Source organism: Ictalurus furcatus, chromosome 9, assembly GCF_023375685.1.
Source record: "Ictalurus furcatus strain D&B chromosome 9, Billie_1.0, whole genome shotgun sequence".
Classification (NCBI taxonomy): Eukaryota; Metazoa; Chordata; class Actinopteri; order Siluriformes; family Ictaluridae; genus Ictalurus; species Ictalurus furcatus.
The window spans coordinates 29161971-29186970 of record NC_071263.1 but is presented as its reverse complement, the minus strand read 5'-3'; the positions used below and the strand labels follow the sequence as shown (position 1 = coordinate 29186970).

Here is a 25000-nt window from a genome sequence, read left to right as displayed (position 1 = left end):
AATGTTGTCCTAAGGTTATACAAACGTTTGCACTCAAACGAATACAAAAGCTATAACAATCACCAATAATGTTAAAGCTCATCTAATTATAGTAGATATTTACTAATAAGAACATGACAGAATATTCAGCCTGGAAACGAAACCTTTCCCGACTTACTGGATTTCTTGTGTAAAAGCTCCTACGAACAATTTTACGTCTACATCAGTCCGTATCCCGTTTGATAACCGAGGTCCGACAGAAGATTGACAGCAATCCAGGTGTAGCTTTAGATCCCTGAATGAACAAGGCAGAGGTGATAGAGAGGACACGAGGAAGAACACTTGAGAGGAAACCGACTCATAGGGGAACCCTGGGTGATAATGTGATTGAGTCATTACACTGCACAGGTGTAGGAGAGTAAAGACAAGCCATCCCGAGTGTGTCGTATTGTGAACGAGAAGCCTGAGACGAGCAACAGGACAGTGTTTATGATTACAGCAGGAGGTACAAGTCTACAGTATCCACATGGGATTGTTAAATGAAATCACAAAGGTTCAGCAGTGTCATTTTTGGCGTTAGTTATATGACGATGCACGTCCAGACGAGGACAGAAATGTGTATGTGAACGCAGGGGCGAGTGAGGAAATCCCTCTGAAATACCCCCTAAATGTCAGCAGCGCCACAAGGCCTCCCTCGCTGATTATAAAGATTTCATACCGGTTCAGTTTCATGTGTGTAGGAGGAAGGAAAATATGCGGAGAGTACAATAAATGTACAGAGCTTCCTCTAGCTCGATATATGATTGTGTGGTTATTGATTTATTTATTTATTTCTTTTGTTGTTGTTGTTGTTCCAGCTGGTTTTTTAAGGATCTCTCCAGAAACGATGCCATGAGGCACCTGCTGGCCCCCGGCAACACGCAGGGCTCGTTCCTGATCAGAGAGAGTGAGACCACACCAGGTAATGAGAGGAACAAAAACAACGACAATCACATCAAACACGACACACTTCCTCCCGAAGCCATCGGTGAAATAAACGAACGGTGACATTTAATGGGTCGAGGAGGAAGCGCTTAAACCGGCAGACCCGGGTTCTGATGCTGCGACGTATTTTTATGACGTATTTTTGAAGCAAATACGCAACGGAGTAAATGTCGTAACTGAGTCACGTCTGAGCTGTGCTTGCGATAGCCAATTTAATAACACCAATATTATAATGAATAAATAGCGAGTATGGTAAAATTAAAGGAACGTTTGTAATTAGACTTTATTAAGATCTAAGTCTGAATCCACTACCGAGATTTTCTTCAAACAGATTCCATCATTCTTTACTAAAATAAGGCTGAAAAAATGGTATTTTACTTGCTGTAATAATAATAATAATAATAATAATAATAATAATAATAATAACAGCAGCAAGGGCGGAGCTTTAAATTAAACTGTGATCAGCCACATGACTGATCATATAACATCGCCCCATTAGTTTTCCTAAAAGGAACGAGCTCGCTAACTATGCTTGCTGTAGGAAACTAATCAACAATGCTGCAGTGCGATGAAGCATTGTTTATAGCTATGTTCCCGAATGTGCGAATTTTGGGATATCGCATAAAAAAAAGAAAGAAAAAAAAAGATGTGAATAAAATCTCCAAAATGCGCTCAATTGTTATAATTTTTTTTTTATTCGATAAGAAGACATTAAACGCACAAACGACGACGGGAGCACGTTTACCGAATCAATTCCTCGATGCGCATCAAAAAAAAAGTCACATGGCTTGGCCTCAACGACTCACGTGATTGGATAATTGGCTCAGAAAATTTCAAACGGCAGAGAGCGAGACGCGGCGGTTTCCCCCGGAAGTGGTGATTTGGTTCTCTTGAAAGCATGGGATGGAAACGGTGCTTTATACGCGAATTGTCTTATGCGATATTCCGAAAAAGTTAAATCCGCAGCTAGGATGGAAACGTAGCTACCATTACCATTCCGTAATCGATGGTTTTCCGAAAAATTCACCGTAACAATTACAATTAAAAACGACGCTTTTTAATCTGTTTATGCGGCGCGCCCGTCATACCGGTCCCTGTGAACGGACCGTTACTATAGAGACGATAACATATTAGAACGAGCGCGTTAATATAAACCTGTGATTTGAGGCTGCACGTTGTAATCAGAGCTGCTGATATATGAAATGAATCAGCACTGATTCATTTCTGACCAATCAGACTCAAGCATTCAACAGCGCTGTTGAGAATAAATAATACAACTGACGTAATCTTAGTTCACTTGCTCGGAGAACTAGTGCAGAATAAACAAGCCATCTAATCTAAAGTCAGTTTGAGGTGTCAGTCACTTGGTGTTAGTGATGACTATACTGGGAGTGTACATGTGTCACAAATGTGAAAAAAAAAATAAAGGGTGTGAACACGACATCCTGTTAAACAAGCTTGAATACAACAGTTCGAAATAAACCGGTGGTAGTGGAGTCTAAGAGCATGAATATTCTTCTGCTTCACAGGCAGCTTCTCTCTCTCTCTGCGAGATCTGGATCACAACCAAGGCGACGTCATCAAGCACTACAGAATCCGCAACCTGGACGCTGGCGGCTTCTACATCACCAGCAAGATCTCCTTCACCTGCCTGTCCGAGTTGGTCAAACATTACACCCGTACGTACGCCAAACACGAAACCCTCCAGATGTTCGGTACACTGACTCATGGTTAAGGCTGATGTTCAACTGTAGCTCGTCCTACTCTACGACACGCCCACGAGACACGTGCCCTCCGCGTGATGCCGATGTCAAACGGTCGAAAGGTTATTCAAATATAAAGACCCTCAAGTCAACGGTGTGGGCGTTACAGTTGTTGAATGAGTCTCCAGTGTCAGCACTTTGTAGCTTTAAACTGTAAATCGTCAGGACAAGGGGGAAGAGCGGCTTAAGGGTTAGCACGTTCGCCTCGCACCTCCAGGGTCGGGGTTCGATTCCCGTCTCCGCCCTGTGTGCGCATGTTCTCCCCGTGCTTCCGGGGTTTCCTCAGGGTACTCCGGTTTCCACTTCCAGCCCAAAAACATGCGTCGTAGGCTGATTGCCATTTCCAAATTGTCCGCAGCGTGTGTGATTGTTCCCTGTGATGAGTTGGCACCCCATCCAGGGTGGCCCTCGAGTCTCCGGGGATAGTCTCTAGGAAATTAACGGATGGATGGATCTTCAGGACAGACGGGTTCATGCTTTGTGGTTTCATAGTAACACGATAAGTTGCGCTGTTATAGGAAAACAATCAACTTTGGGGTGGTAAACTGATTATTCCTATAACAGCCAGCTAGTGAGCTGCTGCATTAGCTAGCGACATTCGTTGGATGTTAACGTTTACAGGCAAGAAGAAACTCCTCGTTAATCTCATGTGCTATTTTAAAGAGAGCCATCTGACTGTTTTAAGTGATGCACACTGTATCACAGCTAGCTTTAAGCGAGACACAAAAACACGTTAAAACATCTAAACACACTATGATTAGATACACACTCCCTAAACGAGAGCTTTCAGCTTCTTGTATTGTTCTTGCTCTCTCACATGAAAGAAGATAATAACTGTTGTAGACAGAAACCGTGAAACGTGTATTTTTTTAAGTCAGAGTGTGCTGGAGTAGGGGGGCTACGTTTTCAAACCCGCACCCCTTTATACACGTGTATAATGGAATAAATGGTGCAGCTCGAGCTAGATGAGCTACAAGGCATCAAAGACCTGAAACAATTTGCTTGGTTTCCGTCAGCGTGTGGCTTAAACTTGTATGCAGAAACCCGTGTATCATTTCCTTTGTGATCAAAGAGATCTTATTGTTCAACCCCAGGTATTGTTCTCTCTCCCTCTCTCTCTCTCTCTCTCTCTCTGTCTGTCTCTTTCTCTCTCTCGTTCCCTGTGCAGGAGATTCAGACGGCTTGTGCACACGTCTGGTGAAACCGTGTCAGACGCGAATGCCACAGAAGCCGTGGTGGCAGGACGAGTGGGAGATTTCACGTGAGTCGCTCAAGCTGGAGAGGCGATTGGGACAGGGACAGTTTGGAGAAGTCTGGATGGGTCAGTATTAACTGTTTAAAAAACAAAAACAAAAACAAATCCATGAACCACCATTTTGTGTCTTTCACTCTTCTGTTTCATTCATCCAGGCTACATAATACGGCCTAGCGCAAAATCAGGACTATCCTAAATGTTTTATTCTTCTTACACCACACCAATGATTACGATTGTTATTTATTAAAGAAAAACACGCTGTACTTTTTATCTGTTTATAGTTACATTTAATGTGGTAGAACGTCCACAAAATGAACCCCTTCGCCGTCCTGTTTTCATTCGCGTGTGTAACGAGCTTCTCGGCTGACCATCGCTACCAGCTAGTTAGCATCATTAGGTACACAGGGCTTAGCTAGAATGACATACATTTCTATAGAGATGGTTCATCCAAAGCATTACCTTACCTAGCTCTCTACGTGATAAAAATGTATCCACGTGATTCCTTTTATTTTTGACGTAAAGCTTGCTATTAAAAAATTTCAATGCTTTTACACAAATCGCATTTAAATTGCATCCAGGACCCACGCCGTTACTTCCAGAACTTTACCAGTAATAAAGTTCTCCATCTTGGATACATTTATTTCAGTGTCTAGGGGGGCGGGTGGGGGTGTGTGGGGGTGGAGCAAAGGGAACTGGGGGTGTGTCTATAAAAAGACTTATGAAAAGAACTCATCCACATAATATATGTGTGCACTGCAAAACAAAGTGGAAGTGGAAACAACGTGGAAATGTCTTGAATATAGTCGGATTTATCTAGTATTTCTTTATATTTCTATTAGAAACCAAACATAAGACCATTAAACCTATTTCTGGACGTTATTACTCATTTCAAGCTTGTAGTTTTCTTATTCTATTGTCAGATCATTTTTTGCTTCTTTCTAAAAAATAAATAAATAAAAAAAAATCAATAAATGTTTAAAATTTGCAAAATTTATCTGCCAATAGAGCAAGACTATTTCAAGGTTGAAATGAGAGCAATTGACTTGACATAAGTTTAATACTCTGATATTTGGTTTATTACATCCTTATAAGAAATACTTGATAAATATGACTATATTCAAGATATTTCCACTTGCTAAAAAACAATGGACTATTGCACCTTTGGACTGGAAATTTGAATTCTTCTTACTGACACCATTCCAGTCTTATCATGTTTACTTCCATTGATGTCCGTGTCCCTGTAACGCTCCCGGCAGGTGCAGACACCACAAAGAGGCTCGGGTTTAAATTTCATAGAGACCCGCTGTTCAAGGTTGGGCTGCGTTCAGTGGTGCCGCTTTGCCAAACACTGATGACCGAACAAGTTGTGAACATAATAAATCCGATATTCGCATGATAAAGAAATCCGTCCGTTGGCGGACCGCCCTGTCTCTGGGTGTTCTTGTGTGTTTGTTTAAACGCCTTTGTGAATTTGTCGATACTGGTCAGGAATCAACTTGATTCTCAGTCTCCTTTGGAATCGAATGACTAAGCGACAGATGTGAAGAAACATGCCTTAACTTGAGCACTGAGTAATTAAAGTAAATCTCCTCTGATGCTACAATACCAGTGAATAAGGCATTGCCATTCCTGGGAAAGCAGAGGGCTTCTTTTCTGAATAGCGGGATTTCTTTAATCCTAAAAGTCAGTTGTGCATGATAGGAATGTCCCTAAATACAATTCATCCTTAGATTTTGGCTCAGACTGTCTGTTTTTATCTCACACTATCTGGTTTGCTGGGAAACCTTGTTTATCAGATCAACTATGAAATCCACATGTCTGTGTTAAATGATCTGGAAAACTGTTAGCGTAGGCTGAAAGACGTTATTTTGATTATCCAAAGTAGTTTACGTAAGGAATAAAACCCTCAGCGTTGTGCTTATATAGGAACATAATCAACAACAGGGTCGGGAGATGAAGCGGAGTTGAGTATTTTCCTACAACAGCATGCTCCTGAAATGTTTTATTCTTCTTATACCACAGCAATTTACCAATAGTTTTTTTTTTTTCATTAAATAAAGAATGATTTTGTAATATATGTATCGTTATGATTAATGTTGCGTAACAGCCGAAAATCAAGGTTCAAGGTCCTTTATATGTCAATAGTTCAGCAGCTAAAAACGCTCATTCCTTCACCAGGCTTTACCTCTGACTGGTAAAACGCACTAACATTGGAGACTCCTTCCATAAACGTTAAGTTGTTACTATACTGTAGAAACGATAACACGTTAGAACGAGCGTGTTAATATAATATAGCTGCACGACTGTCAGAGCTGCTGTTATAGAAAATTCATCAACACCTTCTGACCAATCACAATCCAGACTCGAGGAGCGCTGTGGTGTAAAATGCCTTAAATACAAAATGTAATCAAAGTCTTAGGTTTGCTTTAATTAGGCTAATTGGGAGAACTGGGTCAGTGAAATTCATCGAGCTAACCAGGAAAGCTAATCTGCTCAAATATAACAGGCTAAGAAAAGATATCTAGGCCAGTGAAATACAGTGGGCTAATAATTAGAAACGCTAGGTCAGTAAGATGCATCAGGCTAACTGAGAAATCTGAGTAGAAGTTTCAGACTAACCATAAGCTAAGTGAACGTTTGAAATCTGAGTGTAAACGTATTCAAATAAACGTATCCTATAGTAGTAAAATGGCAAATCTTTAATTTCCTGTCCCACATGTACGCACAAACAGAACTCACATTTCTGGGATTAGCAGAATTGAATCAGTGTAACATAATTGGGTCACTTCGCTCTTTTCATTAGCATTCGTTTGGTATTTAGCCCTAAACGGGAAGCTGCAGTGTTGTGATGACGGTAATAATAATAATAATAATAATGCTATCTTTTGGAACTTTTTTTGTTCTTTATTGTGTATATCCTGTTCCAGTCACAGCCAGTACAATAGATATCAGCGTACAGTGGTGTCGGAGATTAATCTAGAAGCCACCACGATGACACCTAGCATGTCAGCACGTACTTTTGGATGACATGCTAGCAGTTTATCCTTCGATTATCATTCACTTCAAATCATAGTGATCATGATTCACTAATTAACAACACAAAAATGAGTACATGAGTGCTTTGTTTTTTGTTTTTCCACCCCCACCCCAATATCATGTGATTAGCATAAAACTAGTTAGCATAAAACTAGCATTTGCCGTGTTAGTTGTTGTGCTACGTATGTAGTGCTAGAATAGCATCTCTCGGCCTCATAATTTTGTATCGTTGTTTGCTTATTAAAAATGTATTTTTACTGTAAAACCAGGGAATCTCACCATAATCGTAAAACATATTTAATGCTGCGCGTCGTAGCAAACAAAATTTGAGACGTTTTGAGCCAGTTTTGATTATTTATGCCCCCAGTATTATTTATTTATTGCTACATTTAAATATATATATATTTCCTTATTGAATTATTTCATTATATATTGAATTGTTTAATTATTAAAGTCCAAAAAACCACACACACACACAAAAAAAACCCCTCCATACACAACTGTTGACAACTTCGTATTATTTGAAAAGGACGGCGTTAAATGCCATATTATACTCAATAATTTATTCCATTCATGAAACTGCTTGAATAAGTTTTTATCCCCTCGGTCACCTCATTTGCTTTTCATGGTAGTCAGCACAGTTGTGGTTCTCAGCTGGGTGGTGTAGAGATTTATTCACTCCTACCTTATGTTCCAGTGGACAGTGGAAGTTAGCGTAATCGCTACACAGCACATAAAAGCCAGTTCTTGGAGTCACACTGGTGAGCTTTGTGTGTTCACTGCTATCAGAAAATTCAATCAGACTGCATTACAATCTTTATTTATTCTAAATACCTGTTTCTGTACCTCAATCTTTCACGATTCGACCTGGCTGTAATCCTGGAGTCTTGATATATGTAATTGTTGTATTATTTCAGACAGATATATTGACTTTACTTCTATCTACCCATCCAGGTTTGTACAATAATAACCGGAGAGTGGCCATTAAGAGTCTGAAACATGGCACCATGTCCATCGACGCCTTCCTGGCCGAGGCTAACCTGATGAAGAACCTGCAGCACCCACGACTCGTACGCCTCTTCGCTGTGGTCACTCAGGAACCCATCTACATCGTCACCGAGTTCATGGAGAACGGTGAGAGCAGGCGTTTGTGTATACGGATGTAGGAGCGGTAGAAATGGTCTGATAAAATCGTGGCGTGATAACCGTCTGACCCAATTTCACGAATTTCACGGTATCTCCTTACCACATAACAATTTATTTATTATTCTGTGTCCTGGTGTGCTGGAATTGCTATTTTGCCATGCTATATACAGTATGTCAATATATACTGTGACTAAGAACAGTCTAGATTAGTGAACTTTATTGGGTTAACTGGCTAATCAAAATTAGCATGATTTATAAGGCTTGCTATGAAATTGTGGTTATGAATAGCTGTGAAAGTTTCTCAGTTAAAGTGGAAAGTCTAAGTGCAATTCTTCAGAATAACCGGAAACTTGAGGTTAGCACAAACGACTAGGCCAACGGAAATCTAGGCTGGTGAAATTTATCAGATTAGTAAAGTCTATCTTAGAGCTAATTTAGGTTAGTGAACTTTATAAGGTTAAGTGGGAAAATGTAGGACACTAATCACGCTAGCTGTGAAATTGAGCTTAGGAAATATATTTTTCAGGTAAACTGGACAATCTGAGTGACGTTTTTTGTCAGAATAGCTGGAAAATTGAGGTTGGAAAAACTGATTAGGCTAATTGGAAAATCTAGGTTAGCGATATGTATCAGGCTAGTTAACGCTAATATAGGTTAAGGGACTTTTGTAAGTCTAACTGGAAACTTTTCAAACTAATTAAGAACATTTGTAAGGTAAAGGGGCCAATCTGTTAAATTTACAAACTGGAAAATAACTGCCTGGTGTTAGCGTAATTGATTACACTAAGCGGTGAATCGAAGTTAGCGATATATATCCTAGGTTAGTGAAATACACCTCACTGTTACATCAATTACAGCTCCCTTAAAACACAACGACTGTGCCGAAACACTGCCCCTGACATAGTATCTTTATTTAATAGGTGCACCGAGCCATCACAATTAGCATTTGATTAGCGCAGCTAGCGTACCTCCATCTGTTTAACTAAAACGTGTTACTGCATGTACAGTACGTGTGTCCTGTCCCAGAGAGAGACGGATGGAGACGTGTTGAGATGAAACGATTGGTGTAGTATTAGTGCGTCTGTCTACGTTCAATAAGCAGGATGAATGTAAATTAGGAAAGTAATTAAGCGCCATCCAATGAGGTTTGTGTACGCAGCTGCATATGGCAAATTATATAAACAATATGAAATGTTTCATTTTATTCACGTTTGATAAGACTCACATCGTAGGTAAGGTTAGCTCTTCATTCGTTCGTGATTAGTGCATGCCTTAACTCATCATTAGTTCATGTGTAAGTAAGTATTAATTCAGGTATTAGTGCATGATTATTCATGTACTGTTTATATATATATATATATATATATATATATATATATATATATATATATATATATTTATTTATTTATTTATTTATTTTTTAAATGTAACATTATATTTAAGCAAGATCTTTAAAATAAAATATAGCAATAAAGAAATTCAGAGTGATGTTAACTCTGCTGCCCAGTCAGAATTTTTTGCTTTCCTGGAAATCTACTGGCTAAAAAGATGGTAGCTAAAATAACGTAACAAAGTATGACGAACTAAATAGCTAGTTAAGTACACTAATACAGACAACCCCCCCCCCCCCCCCAAAAAAAAACAATTATATAAACTCCAGTTATAATGTTTCTGCTATTCATACTGATGCAGCTTATAGAAAGCAGGGGTGTAAACCTTAGATTTAGGCATCATTTAAAAGGATTTCGATAATTACATCAGATTATGTCCCAATTTAACTGCAAACACGATACAATACACTACAATTTAGTCGTCTACGACTTATATGTGACTAACTTTGTTTAGAATCAGGGGTAGGACTACCTTTAATTGACGAGTGATGATGGCATAGGGAAGGAATGTTTTAAAAGTATCAGAGTTACAGGTAAAGCTGTTTATTATTTAGATTATGGATTATGTGGCGGATCCACTACAGAAGTCCCTGTGAGCGAGCTGTTACTATGGAAACGATAGCGTATTAGAACGAGCACGTTCAAAACATGATATTTAATGATAATTCAGGCAGATTTAACATTTACATGGTTTGACCTATTAAATCTGGTAAGTACTTTTGCATGTGTACCCACCCCCCACACATTTCATCACACACACATGCACAAACCTGAATAGCTGCACCTCAGACTATAAACATTAACTTATTCATCATTGGGTCATGTCTGCTCTTCTGAACCCGGGGGATTATGGGAAATTTCCAGTGGTTAGACTGGAAAAAAAAAAAATCAAGAAGTATAAAGGTGCAGGTCTGTAAATCGTGACATTTCCTGCCACGAATGTGTATGGTTCTACAAAGACACATATTGGCTTCCTCTTTTAACAAAAAAAAAAAGCAGCATATGACCTTGAAGGCATGTGTATTTGTGTTGTTTAAGGCCGGATGAGGTTTACACTGCTTTTGCAGCCTCTAAAAAGACATCAAAGCTAACTTGACATAACTTGCATAGGTCATCTCTGAAAATAGCTACACTGAGACCGTCAAGAGCACATTGTGACACACACACACACACACACACACACATGGGTTTGTACGCAAATAGCTACACAGGTGGTCCACTACTACTGTCAGACCATTACACATAACGTACTAACAGAAACCATTATGTTAAGGTTAGATATATATATGAAATTCTTCCTAGACGTAGAGCAATGCTTCAAAGCATTTTTTTGTTTGAACACGCCTACTTGTGTTTACTTTCCTTTATTTGAACTTCCATTTAAAGCCATATAAATTGTAGAGGTATAAATAGTTCATTAATTATCCAATGAACCTTTAAAGAACCCTTGAAGAACCCTTTTCTCTAGGAGCATACCAAGTACCTGACAACTCACGTGTTGTTGGTATTGAGAAGAAAATATTCACCAATGATCTGGAATTTGGACCACATACTCCCCCAGTTAATATTAATACATACACTCTTAGAAAAAAAAGGTTCTTCTTTAAGGGTTCCTTGGATAATTAGTATAACTGGATAATTATCTTCCACAATGAAGGACTAATACACTTAATAAAACAAATTAAACAAATCAAAACTAGACTCTTAGGGGGGTTATTTGTATAATCGTGGGTTCTTATCCGCTAAAAAGAGTTCTTCCTGGAAACCTTTCTGATAGAAAAACACTTTGTTGTAGGGTTCTCCAGTACATAACACTTCCTTCAAAGATAGAACCGAAGAACCATTAAGAGTTCCAGATTTAAACTTTTTTTTATATATATATATAATTGTTTTTTTACATCCCCACAACATTTTTTTTTTTATGTAAAATGCAGACTTAAATATTTCTTACTCCACTTAAATGATCAGAAATGATTTACATTTACAACCAAACAGTTACATTTTCAGTAATCTTCCACTTGAACTTTTAGTAATTGTAGTACTGTACGCAACCTAATCAAAATATATTTAAGTTATAAACTTCAATGGTGAGTAATCTACTTCAGCATTTCTAATCTTTTTTGAAAATTTCAGTAATCCACTACAGATTTTATTAATCAACCTCAACTTTTAGTAATTAGCTACAAAGTTTACAAATCAAGATACATTTTTAGTAATCGACTTCAATTTTTAGTAATCGACTTCAATATTTTGCATTCAGCTTCTTTTTGTAATGTACTTCCTTTTGTATTTTAGTAATCAACAGAAATGTTTGGTAATCTGTTCAAATTTTTAGTACTTACTTCCACTTTTGGAATTCTACCTCAAATCTTAATGATCTACTTTTCAGTTTTCAGTGATCAGACTTTTTTTTTTTTTTTTTTTTTTTTTTTGGTAATCGTCTTCTGAATACAATAAAAAGGGGCAACACTTTACATGAACATGTCCTCGCTCAGGTACTGTATGTTCAAACTTTTTGACTTTTTCGATATTACAGACATGATACTCAGGTCATTTTGACCACCGTGAAATAAAAGTGTTAAAAACGACCCATGTTATGAATCTACTAGACTAAACAAAAAAAAAAGTAAAATTATGGAATGTCCTATCCTTTTCTTACTCGAAGGTGGATCTCAAAGCATGGTCAAAGCTCCATTTTTCCTTTTAAGGCTCCATTTTTTATTTCATTAATATTACTAGGAGATAAATAAAGATAAATAAACTTTCAAACTGTATTGCTATAACATCTAAAGAGATTGTGTGGATCAGTAGAACATCTACAGTATGGGATTGCTATAACAAACATTAATCAGTCATTACAACTGCACACCCTAAAGGTGTGATTTGTTGTCATTTATTTATATAGCAAAATAATTGTGGCGTAGTTGTAGTACCGCTGTCTGCTTGTCTGTCTACTGTCTGTCTGTGTTTTTTGTGTCTGCTGACATGGGAACTCTCCTCATTCTTGTGTTTATGGTCCGGATTAGACCATTGTAAGCGTTTTGTACCTAAAGTGCATGTCCGTTTTGTAAAACAATCGGACCTAGTGTCCGCCCGTTCGCTGATTCACTTCTCTTTCGGGAGAGACGTGCGCACTTCTCTTCTGGGAGAAGTCCATGCATGAACGAACATGATGTGACCTTTACGACACACGCACGGCCTGTAGACTCACTGCAGAAAGGAGACAGAACATGCTGTTGTTATTAATGCTAAGCAACCATAACACTCTTACACTGAGAAGAATAAACCTGTACATCCCATAATAATAACTTTCATCTAACTGAACAATATGAGGTTCCATGCTTGAGAGAATTATATAGACTGCTTTGTACATGTCGACCGTAATTACATACAATACCTTTTTAGGTTATTGTCACTGTCATCTTTTTTTTAATTATTATTATTTTTCATTACCGCAGTCTGTGTATGCGTCTGACTAAACACAATCATAAAACAAGTTTCTATTAATGCTCTTTCCTGACCTTAGTGCTCTAGTCAGGTCAGTCAACATATATGGTCCATTATGACTAGCATAAGTGTTATAGCTAATCCTTTCCATGTTTTACATAAGCAGTAAAACACTGTTATGGGAAAATAATGCATGCTACTGTTATCAGTCCAAAGTGGATTATTTTCCTATAACAGCACATCCTCTAATGCTTGCTTCCTCTTACAATTTCCCAACGTTAACGATGTTTATTCATTTATTAAACAACAACGTTAGACTTTTCATCCATTTTATATTTGCATTCTAGATTATAGACATTATTTGTCCACATATCACTTATAACAACATTAAACAGTCATCCCGAAGAAACTCAGCCGCAAAAAAACGCCAACAATTCCCTCAGTTGGTAGATTACTACGAAATAATCAGTACGATGAAAATGACACTGAGCGTTCGCCACAAACCAAAACCGGTTTGTGTAAATATTGATATGATGAAGTTTTCTTAAAGTAAGGAGACATTTATTTCACATTGATGGAAGGAGTCTCCAGCGTCAGCGCTTTTGAAACAGTAAAGCTGTAACTTTAAGATTTCTGACCTTTCCGGGACAGCAGAGTTTACACTTTGTCGGTAACATGACGAGACGAAAAAAGAGGCTGGTGAGGGAACGACTGTTTATAGCTGCTATAGCGTAAGCGACAATTGGAACTAACCGGTTTCGCGGATGTCCCATGACATGAAACGTACCATAAATGGATAAAATGCATGAGGCGTAAGTTCCTTAATAAGTGAGACGTTATAATCATTGTCAAATTGCTGTCGTATAAGAGGAGTAAAAGACTTCAGTCGCTTTTGCAATGTTTATCACGCTGCTTTCTAATCCTAAAAAGCACACAGTGGTGAAAAAGTATCGTATAAAGCAGTGGACATCCTTTTGGAAACTGAATACTGCAGACACATGAGCACTCTCGGTGATCCACGGCGGACGCCGCATGTTCACGAACATGGTGTTCCTTATGCACACATACCGTATGTGTTGTCATGTGAATCCCTGTGCATGCTGTTCTCCTCGAGAGCCCTCGCAACAAAAGCGCCTTCATGCACAAGCGATGCGATAATCTTTTTTTTGTTTACAATAGACAATCGCTGCTTGTGTTGTAGTTAGTCTCTGCTTTTCCCCTCAGGCCTTTTCACACTCTCTCATCCACACAGTGCACTCACAACAGTCCCAATAAATGCGGGTGTGCAAATGCACACTTGTTAAGGTAAATGTTCAGGTGAGGTGAGGCGAGGTGAGGTGAGGGGCAGAGTTATTGTTCTTGCTCGCCAAAGTTTATAAAGTATATAATTTTATAAGTCTTCCATAAGACAAAAGCATTATCGAAACTTGACACATGACCCTGAACATGTCGAGTCTGGAGTTCTTCCAAGTGCGTTTTCCTCCTCAGTCCTCCAAAAGGAAGTTCCTAAGTGCAGGACGATTCCTCTTTTCCCAACTAAACATCTAAGCTTGAGGCTGTAAATCACAGCGACTGACTGCAGGATTTCCTGAGAATGTTGTGTTCTCCTTTTAGAAGCTAAAGCTTTTCTGCTGCTATTTATGCCCTTATATCAAGTCTGGAAGACGCTTGGCAGCAAAATATCATTTGTTAGGCTGCCGCCTCGCTTCCCTTCATCTGTGCACTTACCAAACACGGAAGGTGAAACCCAAGTTCAAGCTGCTATAACTTTTGGAATTCCCTCCTTAATTTTCACCTGTTGGAATTGTTCTGCAAAAAAAATGCAGTATTATCCTCGTTATTTATCAGTTACGCCAGTTCGATTTGTTTTATAGTTTTCCCAATATGTCAATGCTAAGGTCAGGTTTACGTCATAGGTTAGTACACAGCTTTTGAACTCTCTTTGTCAAATATCTCACGGTTCCCATGGTGGCAAAAGCCATGTTTTTGTTTCTGTTTGAGTCTCCGCCTCTGTCCTGTCTTTGGTTGTTCCTTTATGGTGTGCACCTGTTCTCTGTTCACTCATTGATTAGTTTGTCTGCGTAGACCTGACGGTTTTGTTGTGATTGTGTGTTTCTGCTAGGTACGATGATTGATTTATGTGTTGCTTTTTCACACAAGGCATCCCTCAGGGTTCAATCCTAGACCCGCTGCTATATAATCTATACAGTATGCAGTATAGTGTATATTGGGCTTTGGAAGTGCACTATGTACATACATTATTGCATATAAATGATATAAAAGATCGATACTGCTTCTTTATACCAAATCTTTTATTTTATAATACATTTTCTCCCTATTTAAAATGAAATACTTAAATGTATTATTTGAATATTTGTTAAAAGTCCATGCACTTGTCTGGTCTGTTTAGTACGTTACGTGTCATACACGTATGCATTCTTCAAGACAAATTCCTCATATGTCTAACGTACTTGGCGAAATAAACTGATTATTCCTATTCTTATTCTTACCGCTGTTATTATGTCTTACATAACCAAATCTTCATATGCAACAATAACTGCGTAGCTAAAATATTTACTCCAAGAAACATTTGTTTTTGTTGCAGTGTTGAATTTGACTGATAATGCATGTGTGTGTGTGTGTGTGTGTGTGTGTGTTTTTAATATAGGCAGCCTGGTGGATTTTCTGAAAACGCCGGAAGGAGCAAATTTGCAAATCAACACCCTGATCGATATGGCCTCACAGGTAAGTCTAACACACATCCACTAACCACTGATAAGAAGTATATCTTTATTGCGCTCCATCAAATACAATACATTACATTCATTATTATATTAATTAACATTAATAAACCATTACTCACTCACATTCAGTGAAGACATCTTGATTATAGCCATTTTTAATTGATCTCACATTTCCGCTCATGAAAATACAATAAAACAAATATATGAATACTAAGCCTATTTCTAAATATTTTTATTCGTTTCACGCTCAAAAACGTCATGATCTATTGGTAGATTATTTTTCTAATCTTAAGCATTCATTTCTAGAAGCAATGACCTGCGAATAGCTTGATATGTTTAAAAGCATCTCAATAAACAGGCTGAATAATATTTCATTTGATTTATATAATCGCCGTATTCTAGATATTTTCATTTACATTTTTTTTTTGCGGCGTGTATCTGTTTAGTGCTCCAAATATACATATCAGTATCTACAGTCATGTGAAAAAATAAGTACACCCCATGGAAATTGTTGTTGTTGTTGTTTTTTTTTTTTTTTTTTTTTTTTTTTACATATTTGGACAAGCAAACATTTGGTCCTCTTTGAAACAGTGCCTATTAATAAAGGTGATACACTCTATCAATTGACACATAAAACTGACATTTTGTAGTAATTTTCACATTTTAAATGAACAAAAAAAAAAAAACCAGACCAGTCACATGGAAAAAGTAAGTACACCCCTACATTTATCACACCTTCAAATCCATATAATTAGAATCAGGTGTTTAGGGTCGGGTGCCGGTGATTAGAACCTGCTCAGGGAGTGCAGGTGGAACTGGTCTTATTTATACCCCTCTCATATCTAGTGTCTGGTGTTCTCTTTGCTATTGAGGTGTGTGGTGTCATCATGCCAAGATCTAATGAGTTCTGTAAGGCCTTCAGAAAAAAGGTTGTGGATCCCTATGAGTCTGGCGAGGGATTTAAAAAGATCTCCAAATTATTTGAAATATATCGTTCCACTGTACGGAAAATAATCTACAAGTGGCGCAGATTTCAAACGACTGCCAATTCGTCCAGGACCGGCCGTCCCAGCAAATTCAGCCCGAGAGCAGCCCGTCTGATGCAAAAAGAAGTCTCCAAGAACCCCAAAATTTCATCATAGGATCTTCTAGTAAGTCTTGCAACTGTTGGGCTCAAAGTGCATGCTTCTACAATCAGAATGTACAAATTTGACCTGCATGTGAGGCGTACCAGGAAAAAACCTTTGCAAGACTACAGTTTGCCAATGAGCGTATAGGAAAAGACCAGGCCTTTTGAAATAATGTGCTCTGGACAGACGAATCAAAGATAGAGTTGTTTGGTCACAGTAACAGCAGACATGTTTTTTCGCAGACCAAAGACAGCTTTTCAGGAGAAGCGCCTCATACCAACTGTGAAGCACGGTGGTGGGAATGTTATGGTTTGGGGTTGTTTCGCTGCCTCAGGGACTGGTCAGCTTGCATTCATTGATTCAACTATGAATTCTGCATCATAACAAAGAGTGCTCGAAGATAACGTGAGGCCATCTGTCTGAAAGTTGAAGTTGAACCGAAAATGGACTTTTCAACAACATAATGATCCTAAGCACACGAGCAAATCCACCAAGGAATGGCTCAAAAAGAAGAAACGGAGGGTTATGGAACGGCCTAGACAAAGCCCGGATTTGAATCCCATTGAAATATTGTGGGGGGATTTGAAACAGGCAGAACATGCAAGAAAACCCTCAAACATCTTGCAACTGAAAGATTATCACATGGAAGAGCGGTCAAAAATCCCAGCAAACTCTGTGGACAATTATGCAAAACGCCTACAAGAAGTTATTTCTGCTACCTTTTGAGGGCAAGGGTGTCCTTTTTTTCACTTGACTGTATATCAATAATTCGGATTCGGAAACTGTAAACAATAGTGTCATGTAAACAATAGTGCACCTCCTATTTGTATCTGTATTATATCGTATGCATTATATAATAATAGGCCCTATGTGTGCGGAGTTTGCATGTTCTCCCCGTGCTGCGGGGGTTTCCTCCGGGTACTCCGGTTTCCTCCCCCAGACCAAAGACATGCATGGTAGGCTGATTGGCGTGTCCAAAGTGTCCGTAGTGTATGAATGGGTGTGTGAGTGTGTATGTGAGTGTACCCTGCGATGGATTGGCACCCTGTCCAGGGTGTACCCCACCTTGTGCCCCATGCCCCCTGGGATAGACTCCAGGTTCCCCGCGACCCTGAAAAGGATAAATTGGTACAGAAGATGGATGGATGGATGGATGGGTATAATAATAATAATAATAATAATAATAATAATAATTATTATTATTATTATTATTATTATTGTTGTTGTTGTTGTTGTTGTTGTTGTTGTTGTTTGGTTAAAAAACATCAGTTAGAACAAGTGTTAGTTACTTTGTTAATGTTACTGGTGGTGTATTAATGCTGCAGTCTAGGGATTATTAATGTTAAGTAATGTAGTAAAATATTAGTGTAAAGTGTTACCTACATTTAGTATGAATATTAAATCTTTTCCCACTGGGATTAAACAATATTTTGGAATTAAGCAGACTGAAAAAATGTTCACAACACATTTCTTAACAACATGATTATGCAATAGTCTGGAAAGCTGGTGGATAAGCAGCTCTGAAAATCGAGTCTGTAATCTCATAATAAGAGAATGAAAACACACAAACAGATTCAGGACGAGTGCTGATTAACTTCTGCTCTATTTAATGACACACACTTTTCTAAATAGCTGCAAATATCCATTTGAATACTGCTACTACTACTACTACTACTACTTCTAATAATAATATTACTACTATTACTACTACTACTACTACTAATAATAATAATAATAATAACATTATTACTACTATTACTACTACTACTACTACTAATAATAATAATAATATTACTACTATTACTACTACTACTACTACTAATAATAATAATAATAACATTATTACTACTATTACTATTACTACTACTACTAATAATAATAATAATATTACTACTATTACTACTACTACTAATAATAATAATAATAATAACATTATTACTACTATTACTACTACTACTACTACTACTAATAATAATATTATTACTACTATTACTATTACTACTACTACTACTAATAATAATATTACTACTACTAATAATAATAATAATATTATTACTACTATTACTATTACTACTACTACTACTAATAATAATAATATTATTATTATTATTATTAATAATAATAATAACATTAATACTACTATTACTACTACTACTACTACTACTACTAATAATAATAATAACAATAATATTACTACTATTACTACTACTAATAATAATAATAATATTATTACTACTATTACTACTACTACTACTACTACTAATAATAATAATAATAATAATAATAACATTATTACTACTACTACTACTACTACTACTACTAATAATAATAATAATAATATTACTGTAAAAATGCCACAAATGTCAATAGTACCGTGTGTTTCAGGACTGTAGGAAGTCCAAAGAAAGACTTCATCAAGTGTAACTGGAGAATTAAGCTTAATGTTGATTATTTTCCTATAACTGCACATCCTGAATTGTTTTACTCCGTTTATACCGCAACAACTTGCCAAAACTAATAATCTTTTATTTATTAATGAATGACACAAATCTGCAAACTCTTTGAAATTTAATGTTGTGGAACGTCCTTGAAACAAGTTCCCGTTCTCGCTTACATTATAGCAGCTATAATTGGTCAGCACGGTGGGATAAGGGCTGATAATACAGTTTTTCAGGTCACACGCGGTCACTCTGATCACGTGACCTTGAGAGACGCTCCCATTTTACACAGCTGAAGTGATATGAAAGCTGCAGGGTCGTCTTTTGAACTGTCCGATTGTCTGAAGTAAAAGAAGCGTGTCTGTATAAAGACAGGATTTCTGCCACTTTAAAGATTTAAGGATTAAGCAGGTTTGTTTGTTTTGCAGTTATAAACCCAAGTGTTTGAAGATTAAATTACAGCCATACACACACACACACACACACACACACACGCGCACACACACACACGCACACACACACACACACACACACCCTTTACCCACATTTCCCTCTACTAGCTGCCAAAAGAACCTGTCACATCTCACTTATGTGTGAAATCTTTGCTTATCAGTTTCAATTTACATTTCACTCTGTTCCTCCCTCTCTCTCTCTCTCTCTCTCTCTCACACACACACACACACACACACACACACACACACACACACACACACACACATAGACACCTAGAGGGTACATTTCCGTGAAACACACACACATACCTCCTGAAAAGTTTGCTACTGCTGCCAGAGATGGATATCTTTCATGCTTTTGTTTTTTAGCATTGAGTACTTATCTACTGCCATTTCAGAAACAATGCATCTGCTCACACACACAAACACACACACACACACACACCATCCCACTTTCGTTTCTCATACACATTAACATTAATTAATGTAGCATTAATTATTTTAATGTTAAAAAAAAAAAATCCATGTTCTGGATCTATCCATCTGGATAGTTTCTTCATTTCAGGCTTCTGACATTTTTCTGGCCCAGAAATAGGCCCCGCCCTAGTCGAAGCAGAGTGCTGCTCTCACTGCCTTTTTCTTAAAAGGAAATTACTCGACCTACATAGGGTCACAATCTTGATTTGTTCAGTGATATCCAGAAGTGATTTCAAAGACACACCCACATTCCCATTTAAGGTGATCAAGCCACACCCACTCAAAGTTCCATATATGGAATCAAAACATGCCCCTCTGTGGTTTTTGTATGCAGACAGACTCTTGGTGGTTTGTAAGCATCAGAACAGGAAGGGCAGGAGCTTGTGGTCCTCAGGATGGTGGAAGGAGATTGTGGGCCTCAGGATGGCAGGTTGCTCAAGGTGGTAAGAGGAGGAGTTTGTGAGCCTCAGGCTGGCAGGAGGAAGAACTTGTGGGTCTCAGGTTAGCAGGAGGAGGAGGAACTTGTGGGTTTCAGGCTGGCAAGAGGAGGAGCTTATGTAGCTGGGTAGCTCAAGTTAGCAGGAGAAGGAGCTTGAGGATCTCAGGCTGGCAAGAAGAGGACCTTATGTTGCTAGGTGGCTCATGTTAGCAGGAGGAGGAGCTTGTGGGTCTGAGGATGGCAGGAGGAGGAGCGTGTTTATCTCAGGATGGCAGGAGGAGCTTATGGGCTTCAGGGTGGCAGAAGGAGGAGCGTATGGGCTTCAGGATGGCAAGGGACATTATTGGGGTAGTGATTGGTGATATGTGAACTGGCAGACTCCATGCCATAATATTTGTCTCTAAAATGGCACTCCAGAATCCTGTAGATAAGAGAACAAGACAGGAAATTATCCATTAGTGAAAGAGAAATGATCTCCCTTTGATAACTGGGTGGAGGAGACTATTACAGGTCAAAGGTCAAACAAAGGGAAGCAGGACACTCCCTGACTCAGGAACTTGGCCCACATCTCAGTGTCTCTTTATGTACACCAACACTGCCAGTGCACACGAACACACACACACACACACACACACACACACACACACACACAGATTTCATTCATAATGACGTGCTGCCCCCTGCAGGTGGCTGATGGTATGGCCTACATCGAGCAGAAGAACTACATCCACCGAGACCTGAGAGCCGCCAACATCCTGGTGTCTGATGAACTCATATGCAAGGTCGCAGACTTCGGCCTCGCCCGGCTCATCGAGAACAACGAATACACAGCCAGAGAAGGTGAGATGTCATGGCCCTGCTGTATTCTATGGACTCTGTGTTCGATCAGAAACTGACTGAGCTTGATCGTTTTGGCCCAAAGGTGCGAAGTTTCCCATCAAATGGACGGCTCCTGAAGCCATCAACTACGGCACATTCTCCATCAAGTCAGACGTCTGGTCTTTTGGCATCCTGCTGACTGAGATTGTGACCTACGGCAGAATTCCTTACCCAGGTATAAAAACATTACCTCTGTTTATTTATTGATGCTGAAAGTCATGATGGATATCTCATGAATGAACATGAGGAATAAAATTGTTTCATGGATGTTCCACAACGTTAAATGTAACTATAAATGGATAAAAAAGATTTGTGGAGAGTCTGGCATACAGTGCAGCTGCACGACTGTTATATAAAATGAATCACCACGTTCTGACCAATCAGAATCCAGACGTCCACGAATGTCTGAAAAGATGTCATGTGAAAAAATATGTACACCCCATGGAAATGGTTGGCCTTTTTTTTTTTTTTTACATATTAATACAAACAAACATTTGATCATCTTTGAAACAGCGCATATTAATGAAGTTGATATACTTGAACAAGAGCACAAGGAAAGTTAGCGTTTTCAATCATTTATTCAACAGAAATATCAATAGATGTGATATTCCTCTGTGGAAAAAGTAAGTACACCCTTGGCCTCAAAAGCTAGTATTGTCCCCTTTAGCAGAAATAACTTCTTGTAGGTGTTTTGTATAATTCTCCACCAGGCTTGCTGGGATTTTTGACCGCTCTTCCATTCAATATTCTTTCAGCTGCAAGATGTTTGAGGGTTTTCTTGCATGTTCTGCCTGTTTCAAATCCCCCCACAATATTTAAATGGGATTCAAATCCGGGCTTTGTCTAGGCCGTTCCATAACCCTCCGTTTCTTCTTTTTGAGCCATTCCTTGGTGGATTTGCTCATGCGCTTAGGATTATTATCCTGTTGAAAAGTCCACTTTTGGTTCAACTTCAACTTTCAGACAGATGGCCTCACGTTATCTTCAAGCGCTCTTTGTTATGATGCAGAATTCATAGTTGAATCAATGAATGCAAGCTGTCCAGTTCCTGAGACAGTGAAGCAACCCCAAACCATAACATTCCCACCACCGTGCTTCACAGTTGGTATGAGGCGCTTCTCCTGAAAAGCTGTCTTTGGTCTGCACCAAACATGTCTGCTGTTACTGTGTCCAAACAACTCTATCTTTGATTCGTCTGTCCAGAGCACATTATTTCAAAAGGCCTGGTCTTTTCCTATACGCTCATTGGCAAACTGTAGTCTTGCAAAGGTTTTTTCCTGGTACGCCTCCCATGCAGGTCAAATCTGTACATTCTGATTGTAGAAGCATGCACTTTGACACCAACAGTTGCAAGACTTACTAGAAGATCCTATGATGAAATTTTAGGGTTCTTGGAGACTTCTTTTTGCATCAGACGGGCTGCTCCCGGGCTGAATTTGCTGGGACGGCCAGTCCTGGACGAATTGGCAGTCATTTGAAATCTGCGCCACTTGTAGATTATTTTCCGTACAGTGGAACGATATATTTCAAATAATTTGGAGATGTTTTTAAATCCCTTACCAGACTCATAGGGATCCACAACCTTTTTTCTGAAGGCCTTACAGAACTCATTAGATCTTGGCATGATGACACCACACACCTCAATAGCAAAGAGAACACCAGACACTAGATATGAGAGGGGTATAAATAAGACCAGTTCCACCTGCACTCCCTGAGCAGGTTCTAATCACCGGCACCCGACCCTAAACACCTGATTCTGATTATATGGATTTGAAGGTGTGATAAATGTAGGGGTGTGTCTTACTTGCTTTTCCAAATATGTCAAAAAAAAGCCAACAATTTCCATGGGGTGTCCTTATTTTTTTCCCACATGACTGTATATTATCAGGATAGGTGATATTTATAAAGAGAGCTCTCTTTTCAGGTATGACGAATCCTGAGGTGATCCAGAACTTGGAGAAAGGGTACCGCATGCCTCGTCCGGACAACTGTCCCGAGGACCTGTACGTCATAATGATGGAGTGTTGGACAGAAGACCCGGAGAAGCGCCCTACGTTCGAGTACCTGCGCAGCGTCCTGGAGGACTTCACCACGGCCACCGAGCGGCAGTATCAGGAGCAGCCTTACTGAGGATGAACCAAACGATGGTTTAAAAAGACAGAGCTGTGCTTATCCGTGATTATTACAAGACAGAAACATCCCTATCTTTTTTTCTTCTCCTTGATTATGTTATGTACAGTATATAACCTACTGAGGTCCTTATTTGAGGACAGTGGGTCTCTTTTTTTCTCTCTTCCATTTTTAAAGACAGTAATTAGCTCCTGTAGTTTTATTTGCTTTTTAACAAGGCTGAAGATGTCTGAGAAAAAAAAACAAAAAACTGTCCATCACCAGCCATTTTCACTCTTGAAGTGCGGAATGATTGTCTTTCAACTCCTTGTACGTAATCCTATCAGTGTTCATCGTGTCCTGTATTTAGCTTAACTACCTATAAATAGTCCAAATAAAATAAACTGATTTCCCTCTTCTGACACCAAAATGTGTAGTTCAGAGCGGTAAGAAAACGCCTGAACTCACATGAGGACCCTCGAACATCAGTGTGAGTGGCAAGAACAATGAAATAAAATGTTCTCTCTCTCTTTTTTTTAATTTTGTTGAAATGTATAAATAAAAGTCATTTAATACATTTATTTCACCATGTTGCTCTTGGGGTCAAAACAACCTACAACAAATCAGTATGAAATATAATTATTTATAATATGTTTCCCCATGTTGACCTGAGAAACAATTAGTATCAATTTAGTATCAAAGAAGTTAAGGGTTATTATTATGTTCGTTATGGTGAACACTGTGTGCGATATAAAGCATGAAGCATACATTAGAAACACAGTTTGGGCTAAAATTTATTTTCATAGACAGAGTACAGCATTCTGTAATGGAAACGTAAGCGTTAAAGCATGATAATAATGCAAAACAGTCTGAAAAATGAGACAAACTATTACAAATCAGGCAACTTATATACTTACAATACTCAACATCTGCACGATACTCATTCATTTCAAATGGTGGTATTTTTCCGTTCAAAGTTTACCAAAAAAAAATAAAAAATTCTAAACAAAGAATAAAACAAAGCAAAAGGAATTAACCAGACAGAGAATCCAAAAAAAATGAAACTTAAATGTTATAATTACATAGTGCCAAAGTTATAATCACGATCGCAGAAATTAACGCAAAAAGCAAGCAAACTCCGCAATATTACGCGGAGCGCGCGCTTTTTCGAAACGACCGCAGGTTTTGCGCAGGTTCGGGCCGAGACGTTCAGCCAAAGAACTCTTCGATTCACGTGTGTCGAAAACGAGTACAGCTAAAAGGTCTCGTTTACCAACAAACATGACTGAGAAAAACCGTGCAAAAGAATTTCGTGCGATTTCGCAGATTTG

General features: G+C 38.5%; 1 protein-coding gene across 2 annotated transcripts in view; it reads left to right on the top strand.

Annotated features, from left to right (window-relative positions):
- lck (LCK proto-oncogene, Src family tyrosine kinase) overlaps positions 1-24246 on the top strand; it is a 38672-nt gene extending 14426 nt beyond the window's left edge. For both annotated transcript variants that reach the window (XM_053632830.1, XM_053632831.1), the window contains 8 exons: positions 837-940; positions 2493-2642; positions 3895-4047; positions 7972-8151; positions 15670-15746; positions 21368-21521; positions 21604-21735; positions 23485-24246. In XM_053632830.1, the coding sequence (XP_053488805.1) occupies positions 837-940; positions 2493-2642; positions 3895-4047; positions 7972-8151; positions 15670-15746; positions 21368-21521; positions 21604-21735; positions 23485-23690 (1156 nt within the window). In that variant the 3' untranslated portion in view covers positions 23691-24246. The remainder of the gene's footprint in view (positions 1-836; positions 941-2492; positions 2643-3894; positions 4048-7971; positions 8152-15669; positions 15747-21367; positions 21522-21603; positions 21736-23484) is intronic.
- Positions 24247-25000: the final 754 nt, after the last annotated feature.